This window comes from Eubalaena glacialis, chromosome 8, assembly GCF_028564815.1.
Source record: "Eubalaena glacialis isolate mEubGla1 chromosome 8, mEubGla1.1.hap2.+ XY, whole genome shotgun sequence".
In the NCBI taxonomy this organism is placed as follows: Eukaryota; Metazoa; Chordata; class Mammalia; order Artiodactyla; family Balaenidae; genus Eubalaena; species Eubalaena glacialis.
This window is the reverse complement of record NC_083723.1, coordinates 99,902,249-99,914,581: the sequence shown is the minus strand read 5'-3', so window position 1 is coordinate 99,914,581 and position 12,333 is coordinate 99,902,249. Positions and strand designations below refer to the sequence as shown.

The 12,333-nt window shown below is 36.0% G+C and overlaps 1 protein-coding gene across 1 annotated transcript in view; it reads right to left on the bottom strand.

Annotated features, from left to right (window-relative positions):
• PTPRZ1 (protein tyrosine phosphatase receptor type Z1) overlaps window positions 1-12,333 on the bottom strand; it is a 168,277-nt gene that overhangs the window by 15,063 nt on the left and 140,881 nt on the right. Inside the window, exons 14-19 of the mRNA XM_061197991.1 lie at window positions 10,177-10,268; window positions 7,142-7,227; window positions 4,564-4,584; window positions 4,300-4,396; window positions 2,016-2,098; window positions 549-683 (exon numbers count right to left, since the gene is read on the bottom strand). Of these exons, the coding sequence (XP_061053974.1) occupies window positions 549-683; window positions 2,016-2,098; window positions 4,300-4,396; window positions 4,564-4,584; window positions 7,142-7,227; window positions 10,177-10,268 (514 nt within the window). The remainder of the gene's footprint in view (window positions 1-548; window positions 684-2,015; window positions 2,099-4,299; window positions 4,397-4,563; window positions 4,585-7,141; window positions 7,228-10,176; window positions 10,269-12,333) is intronic.

Genomic DNA, 12,333 nt, shown 5'->3' with positions numbered 1-12,333 from the left:
AGAAAGTCAAGATGCTCTTTTCATATTTCAAATGCTTAGTGTAAGTCAACCCTGAAATCATTAAAGATTTGATACCGTGACTCCCTTATTCTTCTAAACATGTTCTTTCCGTTCTAAGTGATTGCAGATTTGTTGTAGAGGAGAGCAGAGAGAGAATTACAGGGCTGAAAGAGACTTGAGATGATCAGATTCAAACAACTCCCCCCTTTCAGATGAGGAAAGTGAGGCCAGATGTACTGAGTCGCTATAAAGCCAGGACTAGAATCCAGCTCCCATGAATTAAAATCTACTTCACTCTGCATCGCTTTTCAATGAAACTCATTTGCTTTTTCTTACGGAATGAAGAATGCATTTAAATAGCAGGTAGCTTGAGTTACAGTGAAACTTTTTGACCTTTAACAGTTTCCCTTTAGCTGTCATACTTACTTGAAAGGAATCCTGATTAGCTTCCCTGACTTTTGCTGTTTCCTCATGCTGACTCTATCAAAAGCAACTTAAAGCATTTCTAATCACTATCTCGGGGATGGCATAATAGATGACCTTCATACCCTTCCTTTCTCCACCAGGTTTGTTATCATGACAATAACTTCCACATTATGCTCCCATATCATTCTCCAGAAATCCTCAGCTGTAGATTTCAGTGGGCCTTGGGCAGCAATGTAAGCTTTTGGTCTGTTGTAGCCCTGAAGAAACAAATGACAAATGTTTCTTACTAACAAATTTGTATGCCATTGTTAGCTGTTCAGTTTCTAAGATCAGGAGATTTTTGCTATAAAAGAAAAACATATAAAAAAAACTTTCAAAGCTAGAGAAACTTACTAGTACTAGCAAAGACAGCAACTCTTCTTTAGTTATAATTTTTGTAAAAAAAAGAGTTCTTTTTGCACTGACACAACCACTATTCTCTGCACCTCTAGTCTAAGTGCATTTAATCCAAGTCTGTTTACTATGCTTAACATCTGGTGCTTAATTGTGCTGCTTTGAAATATGTTTGAGGTATTAGGGCTCAGTTGTCTATAATAGTCAGGAAACCTTTGGTGTTTTCTCCTTACCCTCTCCTTGGTGGCACTGAGCAGTACTAATCATTAATAGCTATCCTTCACTTATTACCCACTGTTGGCCAAGATAGTTTACAAACATTAACCCTAATCCTTAATTTATATGCAAAATGGAAGCATCATCCCTGATTTGGAGATAGGAAACTGAAGCTCAGAGGAGTTAAGTGGCTTTCCAAGCTTTCACAGTTAGCCAATGGCAGAGCTGGGATTCAAAACCAGTTCTAACTCCAAAGCTCATATTCAATCTGACATACACACTTCCTGCTATCGAAGCCTGAGGTGGTTGCCTACAACAAACCTACTGTATACTTATATTTGGTACTCACTTCTTTGAATTAACTGTTCCAAACAGCATAAACCTGAAGGCAGCTAGACTGCAAAGTCAGTGTCAGGAAAATAACTGAGTTCCATTGGCATTCAACTGACCACAGGAAAAAAACTAGTAAGTTAGTCAGTGGTCTACAGTCCCTGGAGATCTCCAGTAAGTTTCACAAAGCTGGGTATCCTGAGAAGGGCCCAAGATTATAAAGGTTGGTAACTGGTTTAGAAATCATGTGTTTGCCTTTTAGCCAGTACTACCCTGAGAATTTTTCAGTCAAAATTTATCTATCAGCTGCTGTCTACATAGTAATGTGCTAGGAGCTATGGGACATTCCAAATAAGCACTGATCCTACCCCTCTTATTTAAGGAGCTATAAAACTATCAGAATATATACATCCTACCTTGAATGTAATTTCTCAGCCTGAATTCCTTCTCTCACCCAGGAGATAAACCAAGTACAATAGCTTGAATGCCATTCAATCTGAAAACCTTTAGCTACAGGATCTCTTACTACTAATTTGTATTTTTTATTATCTTTCATGTAATACTTATTACTATTCTATGTACAATACCATGGTATAATAAATTCATAGTTTAACATAATTTTCATAAAATTTCAGTTGAAACATGCTTACATCAACATAGTTGGCATTGATGTAATCAGTCAGTTTGCCATCCTTTTCAGCAAGTTGTGCAAGCTTAACCCTACTATGATCATCTGTAATAAAAAAAAGAAAATATTTCACTATAGCATGAACTGCTTTTCAGCATAAAGTTCATTTATATTTACATAATAATTTATCAAATACAATTAAAATCAGTGCAAACATCATTTACTTTAGTCAGCTTTTGGAGGATACAGAGATGACAAAAATAAAGATAAATACAACAAAATCCTCTTTCAAGGTTTCCAATGTGGAAGGTGAGAATGGACATATACACAGAGAGGAATGTTCCGGTGTCAAGAGAGAGGTGCAGAGTCCTAGAGGGACACGAAGACAGAAACTGTATTGGTTTGGGATGAAAATAAACCTTTTCATAGAGGTTGAATCCTGAAGTTGGCATCTTAGATGGGTTTCTAAAGGTGGATACTGGGGCTGTGAACACTGCAGAGCCAGTGAAGGGGAGAGAAGAGTGACGGGGGTGTCAGAAAGCTCAGGAAGGATGGCAGCATGCATGCTCTGAACAGGAGGCTGATGGCGGAAGAAGTAGAGAAGGAAGCAGAAGGGGTCTAGAAAATTTCCGTGAATGGTTAGAGCAAACAGCTCTTTCAAGGGAAGACCTCAAAGAGGAACTATTGCAAAGGGACGCAGGGCAACGACTGCCCAAGAACGGAAGACACGGATCCTGTACTGTCAGTGGAGAGGGGATGAAAACTGTGGTAACTTATACATGGTGCATGGTCATAATTAAATGTGTTGAAATGAGGCATTTGGGATTAAATTCAGTTCTACAGAGAAGCTATATTTGGAGGAACTGCATAATAAGAAAGGAAAGTGTCACTAGAAGGACACTTGGTGATTTCACTGGGCAGACTATTTTTTTTTTCAAGGATGAAGAAATGAATACAGACCAAACTATGACAAGTTAAAGAGACGTTCTGGGATAATAATACTTTGGTGACATTAGCAGCTCGCAAAGATGCAGGAAATGTAGGCAGAAATAGATGTGTGGCCATGGAAAGATGGGTTTGGATGCCAGGCTACTTTTGCATTTTGGTTTTCAGATTTTCAGAAGGGTATTACTGGGTAAGTTTTCTGGGTTGCTTTTCTTCGTCTCAAAGTAGGACTATTATTACCTCTATCTTGCCAGGTTATTTCAGGGATGGAATGAAATGACGAATTCACAGTGCCAGGCACACAGTAGGTGTTCAACAAATGTTAATCTCTATCTGCTTCTTAATTAGCTGGTGGGTATTTTCTATTTAGCTTGTAGAGAGAATGGTCTAACAACCACTTCACCCTGTCCAAGAAGCAACTGAGTTTTTATGTGCAGCAGGATACCTGCTTCTGTTGAGAAAGACAAACATGAAGCAGAACTTTCTATCAAAACGGAAAGACTGGTGTAGACCTTGTGGGAAAAAAAGACAGCATCCATGCAAACTACTTAGAACTGTGATCGTAAAAATTCCCATTCCAGAAACTAGAATGGAACCAGAATTTAAATAACCAAGCTGGCAATACCATGTTCACATGACTCTAGGAAGGCCCACTGAATATATAAGAAAGGATATAAGTTGAAGTTTTGGGGAAGAATGAAGATGAATTTCAAGAAATGGAGGGGGCTATAAAGGAAAATAAAAGGGAACAGATGTAAATAAGAGGTGCTGCAATAAGATGGAAGAAACATGCTAATTTCATACAAAAAAATAGGTAAACTTGTCCTAAAGAAAAGAGCCAGAAAGCTGCTCATGGAGGAGAAAAAGAGAGGTCAGCTAAGGTAGTAAAGGGAGAGAAGAAATAAAAAGAATGAATCCAATTAACCCTTTATCAGACCCCAGGGGAGAATGGCAAGAGAGGAGGGAAAAGGGTAGAAGGAAAAAATAGAGTCTAAAGAAAATCCCATTTCATTAGTAAATTCACATCAAGTCGGGGTATCTCAAGTGAAAATAGGACTATGGAATATAAATAATGACAGAAAACCATAAGAACAGATTTACAGGCCATGGGGTCTGAAGAAAGGACTGGATTAAAATATAAGTTTATTTTGTTCAAAAGAAACAGATGTCATTAATTGCAGAATGTATTTAAACTGGAGTGGTAAAACACTCCGTATTATCTAATGCAAGTCTCATCCCCTGATACAAAGGTCCTGAAACAGCTACACCGAGGTCTGCTGTCAGAGGACTTCAGGACATTGAACTAAAAGCACCGCAACGACAATGATAACAAATCAGAGTTGAGTGAAGGATATACTTACAGGCAACAATATTTATGTATCGGTTCTTGTGCTTATTGTCAGGGTGATTGGAGCTGTCTGCTGTGATACCTAAATCAACAGTACAGCTCTGCACCTCCTGTAAAGAAATTGTACGCATAATGTTTTAACACACATCCTTTCAAACAAAGTGCCTTAAAATATACTACAGAAGACAAAACAAACAAAACAATCTATCCAAAAATTTTTTTTTTATGTTACAACTATTTCTTGGCTAAAAGAAAATGCAGTGAAATAATGCCTTACCTGGTAAAACTCTTTCAGTGTCTAATGAGGGAATGAATGCCAAAAAAGTAAAGAAATCAAATTCCACAGCACACGACAAATGAGAAAAGAAAGTGTTCATATTAGGTTTACAATGGAAAACCATGATCATGCAATAAATACATTTGTCAAATACTAACAAAACAGAATGTTTCAAACAGTTGCATGCAAATCAAAACTTCTAACAGTTTGGAACCTTAACATTATGTAAAAGGAAAAAAATAACACTTTTAAAAGGGGACAGTGGTATAATAATATGATGAATTTTAAAAATGCTGATGAGAAAAACCACATACTTGATGACACATTTTAGCATACTAGTCAGATTTACTAATATTCAAATATAATTGTATTTGATCATGATAGAACTATTTAAAACTGAATTAGTAGTACATTTTTTTTGTTTGTTTATTTTGAGTAATTTTAAAGAGTAAACAGTTTCCTATTAGGTGGTCTGTAGAGCTGTCAAAACATTAGAAATCTCCTGAAATTTTTTTTTATCATATACACTATGTCTTTTGAAACAAAATTTAGATAGTACTACTTTCTACATATTTAATTAGTAGACCTCTTTTTAATTAAAATAAAACTTCAATGGGTAGAGAAAAATTATTTCTGCCATTTCTCTTTTAAAATGAATTAAACTCCTTCCCAGGGATGTCGTCTATCTAAATATATTAGTTTGGAATTTACAATTATTTAGTACATATTAAGATAATAACATGAAAGCTTTATAATTTTTGAGAAAGTATATAACTTAAATATAAATCTGATTCATCAGCAAAATGGCTCAGCCTTTCACTAAACAAGCTTTTAAGGCCTCTTCTGGAGCAAGTCATTCTGACTCTAGATTTAAAAACAATTTAATATATGAACCACTGAAAAGGTGTAGCATTATTAGTTATTAAGCTAATTACTAAGTTAATGAAAAGTTTTCTTCAATCAGACTGTGAGTTAAAAGCAATGGAATTAAGAAAATACTTTTTGAGTAAAAATGTGAGGTTATTTTATTAATTTAATCATTATGAACTGCTTAATAATATTCAAAATGATTTTATAGTTGTGAAAACTGTGAATCTGCCTTTGTATATATGCTTATCAGCAACTTTTACAATAAACTGTCTATTTTTCCTTATGGCTTTTAACATCTGGAAGATTAGACACACCCTTAGCATTTTCTCCCTTTTGCAACTATGATTTTGTTTGATGGATGCCTGATAGTTTCTACAAGTTAATACTGCACCACCCAGTAACCTCTATTATGGTAGGAAAAAATAATTTGATGTTTTAAAAATATAATTCTTCATATTATTCCACTTTACTTAGTAGTCACTTCACACTGCTTTCTTATTCAATGTAGCTATGACTTAGACTTCTTTTAAGATTAAATTAGTTGATTTCTACTGTTTTTAATTTAGTGAAAACATATATTTCATTTCTCTTTCCTTTGGTTTCTTAAAGCTTTCTGATCTCTGGCATTTTGCTTCCGTAAATACGTTCTTGTTGATCTGATTCGTGGGGAGCAGTTTCTGTGTATATTAGGGATGGTGGTATATCCTCTGATCAGGATCAGACCTCAAAGGGCTTCAAAGAGGGAGGTCAACTGAGCACTTGGGGCTGAGGTGAGGAGGCAAAAGCAATGTGATGCTTCCTGAAGGGGAGAGGCTGGGGAAGGGGTGGGGATCCCTCGATTTCTAGAATGGAAAGGACATGAGTGTTAGGTTTGAATCCCAACCCTGCTATTTATTAGTTGCTAATTAACTTCTGTGGAAGTTGATTTCATCAGCAATATGAATAGAAATAAAAGCAAATAACTTCCAGAGTTGGCTGAAGGTTGAATGTAGAAGCATCTAGTACAATGATCGGCATATTAGGGAGCGCTCAATAAGAGTAACTTTGTGTTTTGTGGTTATTATTGTTAACTGTTGGTTTCTGGCACCCTATTTTGAAAAAGCTCCTTAACTGACAGTTCAGTGGGCCATGATAAATTTGCAGTAAATTTCTCTGCCCTTACCATCTAAGAGTGTTTTACAGAATAATACTAGAAAAATTTTCACTGATTGTGAAGTTCAAATGTTTTTTAGAAATGCATATTTTCTTCAGAAGATGGGGTTTTACCTTGTATAATATTTATTACGTCTTGTATAAGAAGAGCTTCTGCATTTACACTGTTGTAATCTTTACAATTAAGAGCTTGTATGGACTTTGGCTGAAAATTATGAAATTTACTAGTTTACTATAATTTATATAATTTAGGAAATTAAAAGGAATCAGTGTTACCGATTAAGATTAAAAAAAGAATACTAGAGCTCTGATTTTATGGGAGAGAATTAACAATGTTTTTGCTTTTTCCACTATTACAACTTGAATTTTAAAATGGAAAACCAATTTTCTAAACTGTATGATAACCATAACACATATCCTAAACACATAATTGATTATGGAACTAATAATCTTGCTAGAAGTGAAAATGGTTTCAATGTCAAGAAATAGCCTATTGCTGAATTTTAAAAATTTACTATTTTCCATATTATTTAAAATAGACATATTAAAATCATACCTCAAATTCTTCAGTAAACCCACTACTTGCATGTAAGTCTGCAACATGCTTTGGAAAGTGCTTTACTGGAATTGCTCCAACATCATCTAAGTGAATAAAAAAAATCAGGTTGGAAAGGATAATTCAACAGAAATAAATGTGCCTCTCATTTATAGAGATTTATAAAGAGCCTTCTTCTAAAACAACTTCAAAGTTCACTTATTCCTATAATCCCGACTGAATCTATGTTCAAAGAAACATTCAGCAACAATTACCAATTTTCTCTATATTTACTTTCAATCATAACCTGCATTTTAGAATTCTGGTTTGATCAGGAATCTCTTTTCCTTTCATACTCTAAAGAGAAACTTAATTTTCAATGTTAAGTTATAAATAATACCACAGCCTCACTTCTTATCAACGGACTGCATCTCTTTATGGATAACTTTCTTTGACATGAGTGGGAGTTGCCTGCAAATTCTGGGAAAAAAATGCAGAAATAATATATTTTCAATTTTACCCTGGACTAAACATAATATATAGTGCAATTTCAGTTTTATAAAATTGTACAGTTTAATGCCTCTCTGTTAAATAGTCAGATGTTTACATTTGAAAACATTTTTTCCTTCTTTCTATAAATAATAGAAAACATTTATATGCAGACTATTCATTGAGGATAATGTCAAAAACCTTTGGGACTTTTAATCTGTAAAATTTCAAGAATTCTAACTTGAAAATATGCTATGTAAACAAAGTCATTGGATCTGTTAATTAATTGTGAAGGGGCCAAATTATTTTACCTGGTTCTGTTTTTTTCTTTTTTTTTCCTGGAAAGACTTTCTTAGATTAAACATATTACTAGTTCACAGTGTGCAATTTCACAACTTCCTTCTTCTGACAAGGAAACATCAAACACATTTCACTAGAACCAGTTATTTACATCAACAGATGTTCAGCATCTAGGCCATTTAATATTTTTAAGCTTCAGTTACCAAGAATTTGTTGATTTAAAAAAAATTAGACTCCATCTGTTCTCTTTTAGATGAGTATACCTGAATGCTAAAATTGAATTAGCGAGTTAACCTTAAGAAACACTAGACAAAGGTGTAATTCCACCTTCACACCTACAGAAGGATCTTGCCTAGAAGTAGCTTTTATAATTAGACAAGAAAACAGAAATAACTTGTCACATCTAAATCGTTAGTTCTCCTAGTAAAGCTTTGTCAAAACCACGGATATTATCCTGCACAGCTAACCTCTTTCCACAAGCAAACTGACTACTTCTCATTTGCCATCATGTCTTTTGGTAATTCTTTTACGAATTGGTCTGCAAGTAAAAGGAGGAGATGCCCTTGATCACCATTCTTCTAAGAAGTAGAACAGGGGATTCTGGATTTCCTGGACAACCTGATTTTGGATTATCTTATTTATTGTTAATAATAAACTGTGTTGGACTTTGGATAATGGTATAGTTAATTTGCATACCCACGCTGACAGGATATGTAGAAGAGGTATGTTTGAAAGTGAAGGGAACTAAACACAACAGATAACCAAGAGCAATTGGTCTCAAAATTCTAAATATGTTAATGAGAAATTGTGCTGTACTAAAAGAAATAGAAAGAATTTTAATATAAACTAGAAAAACAAAACAGTGGTGGTTAAAGACACAGAGTTGATAGAGTTGATGAAAGAGGTAAAAGAGCAAAACACTTCTTATTCCTATGCCTGTTGCAAATTACAAGGAAAATGCTTCTCTTCTTTATTTTTGTTTTTTAAATCATGAGACTTCAGAAGATAACTTCATGTAGAATTTGAGCCTCAAGCAATAACATATGGCATCTCAGACAATTTAAAAAGAGGCTTCTGTACAAAGATGTAGAGTGGAATGTTTCCATTTGCTTTCCCTGGTTTGGTGACTCTCCGCGTCCTTGTCTCGTCCTCTGTCCTCCAGTTCTGCTTCCTTAATTCGCACATTTCTAGAAAAGTTTTTTTTTTATTGTTACCACTTTTCATTCTGAAATGTTATAACATGTTAATTCAGTAAGTGTCTGTGACCTTAGTTACAGTGTGAACTCTAGGGTCAATAAGGGTCTTAAAATGACCCTGGTTAATTCTTGAATATTGTTAACTAGGTAAGTTCTGATAAAACAGTTGATGTTTTCCCAGGGATACAACTGACATTTTTACTTAAAGTATTTCCAGCAACCACATTGTTTGTGCTCATGTTTTTCTTCTACCCTCACCATTTTAAAATTTCTTTTTTTTCCCGTAATGTAGTTAAGAAACCTTTTCTCACATACACTCAGATAATCAGAAGGGAACTAAACTTTATCCTTATTTTTGTGGTTTTTGTCCTGTCCATCCTTACTGCACTGATTTAGTCTGACTTTTGTTGTTTAGGTTTCCATTAAAGGAATGCAAATGACTGAAAGTCAGCATTATTCCTTACTGATATTTTATTGCTATAAATATTTATGTTCCTTAACATATAACATCTGAACCACTATAAATTATTTTGCCACATCACCTGTATGGTTAAGACTGTTCAAAGCATTGTTTTTATTAATTACTTTAAAAAAATTAATTAACTAATTTATTTATCGGCTGCGTTGGGTCCTCGTTGCTGTGCACGGGCTTTCTCTAGTTGCGGTGAGCGGGGGCTACTCTTCATTGCGGTGCGCGGGCTTCTCATTGCGGTGGCTTCTCTTGTTGCAGATCACGGGCTCTAGGCGTGCGGGCTCTGTAGTTGTGGCGCACGGGCTTAGTCGCTCCGAGGCATGTAGGATCTTTCTGGACCAGGGCTCGAACCCGTGCCCCCTGCATTGGCAGGCGGATTCTTAACCATTGCGCCACCAGGGAAGTCCCAAGAGTGTTCAGAATTAACAAGAACAAGTTATAAACCTGAATGCCTGATACATAATATTTTGGGCAACACAAACATTTACTAATCTACATTATAGCCATTTGCAAAGCACTCCAATAAGAAAAAACCTTCCAACATCACGCTTTTCATTTAACATCTACCAGCTACTCAGGGTCACACTTTAAGCTATTACCTGAAATTGGAAAGATAGGTGTTGGAGGTGTGGATATTACCCGAGGGGATGTACTGTCCTCTAAGTAAAAGTGTGCAGTCTGGAAACATTTCCTGGAAAGAAAAGAAAGCAATTTATACTACTAGCTGGCATGGTCAGCAAGACAACTTCCGAGATGCTTAAAGATTATGACAGAAATCTCCAGGATCAAAACATAAGTGGAAATCATCTACTTATCACCTACTTTTACAAAACACAGTTATTAGAGAATTTTATAGCCTCCAAATTTATCTCAGCTTTACCTGTACCAGATGAAGCAGGCTGAGCAGATATCGGACATGGTATAAGCAGAGATGACACTTGAACTTGGCAGTTGGTGCCAAGGAGTAGGACACCCCCATGCCCTAGTTACTCTTCCACTGTTGCCGTATACCAGGATGTCCTGCCATCTTGGACAGGACCAGAGTGGAAAAGAAAGCCTATCCAAAGCTATTTTCACTCAATATTTAAGGGACCGTGCCGTTCTGAGGATATTCAGCTGCTAGTAAAAGGCAGCAAGCTGTGACCATGTAGAAATGAAATTCTACTGTGGTAACATTTTGATGAAAAAAGAAGGCAGCTTTATATTATAAGTATGATAATGCAGTAATAACAGAACGAAGTGAGGAAATAGTGAGCATATAACCAAAAACAGGGGTTTCTCTCCAACAGATGCTAGCCTTGATGAGAGTTTTGAGAATGAATATATTTGGAGTCAACGACAACCATGAGCTAAAATGTCACCTGAATCTATTTTCATTCAGATAATAAGAGTAACATCTCTCACTACAAACAATTGAGAAGAGCAAAGAACCAACTGCTGCTGTAAACTAATGCAAATTATCCTTAATTTAAAATTTTTTTAAATTAATACTGCTAATGACACTCTTTGATGTGGGTCATTTAATTTATTTGAAGCATTACTCATGAGTGGTTAAGTTTAAATGGAAAGATCTGTTTGAGTGAAAATGCCAATCTCATTTTCCATTTAAAAGACCCAAGCAACAGGATATTTATCCTAATGAGCTTTAACATAACATTTGTTCTTACATGACACACTTCAATTTGTGATATTTTTTTCAATAATCATTTTCCTGTATAGAATTCTTCAGTGGCTTCCCACTGGAATTAGAATGATATTCCATTATTTCAGCAAGGGCTGTAAGACCCTCTGCCACCTGGTCCCCTCGCATCCCAGGGGTTTCACCTCCTACAACTCCTTCCTGCACCCACTAGGCTCTAGCCCACCGGTCCTTTCTTTCTCCCTCTAAGAAACCCCGCCAGGATCATCTCAGGGCCCTGGTTCTTGATGTTCCCTCTGGCCACTTGCCTCCTTCCCATCATTTATGCATTGGCTAAAATGCCACATCCTCTGAGAGTCCTTCTCTGACCACCTGAGCTAAAAGTACCAGCCCTGCCAGCCAAGTCACTATTCTTCCCCCTTTTGTTTGCTTTGTGGCACTTATCACTATCTGAAATACTTTATTTATATATTTGTTTATTCATGTTTCATAATTTTAGTTGGTCCTCCCTCACCAGAATGTAAGCCCCCAAAGGGCAAGGTACTTTGTCTTAAGGCATTGTTAGTCCTCAGTGCTAAGAATAATGTCTGGCATGCTGTAGGTGCCCTGAAATATTTGCTCAATGAATTCACTGCTAGAATTATGAATAGTACAAAATTATATAATGTCACAAGCCAAAAAAAAAAAAATTCAAAGGCGACGATATGCATAGCAAAAAACTAGCCCTCTGCTGTGATGGTATAACCTTTAATAATCAAGCCTGTGAGACCATAGATAACTGACAGAACACAGGAATGTCTTCAACAGAGAAGAGGTGATGTAGGAGGAAGACGAGTGGAGGTAGAATCAACTGCAATGTGGGGTCAAAGGGACCCTGAGAGAGGTTCATATCCTGGAAAGGGGAAAGAGCATGGCAGACTAATGAGAAATGGGAAAGATGAGGGTCACAGGTCTCATGATAAAGAAACTATCCTACTGAAAGTCCACATTTGAGCAGAACTGACACCAGACTGGAGCAGGAACTACAGGGAAAGTGTGGCTTACCTGTGTAACCACAGATGTAGTATTTTCTGACACATTGATATGAAAACACTGGATTTGATACACCTGCTTTTAA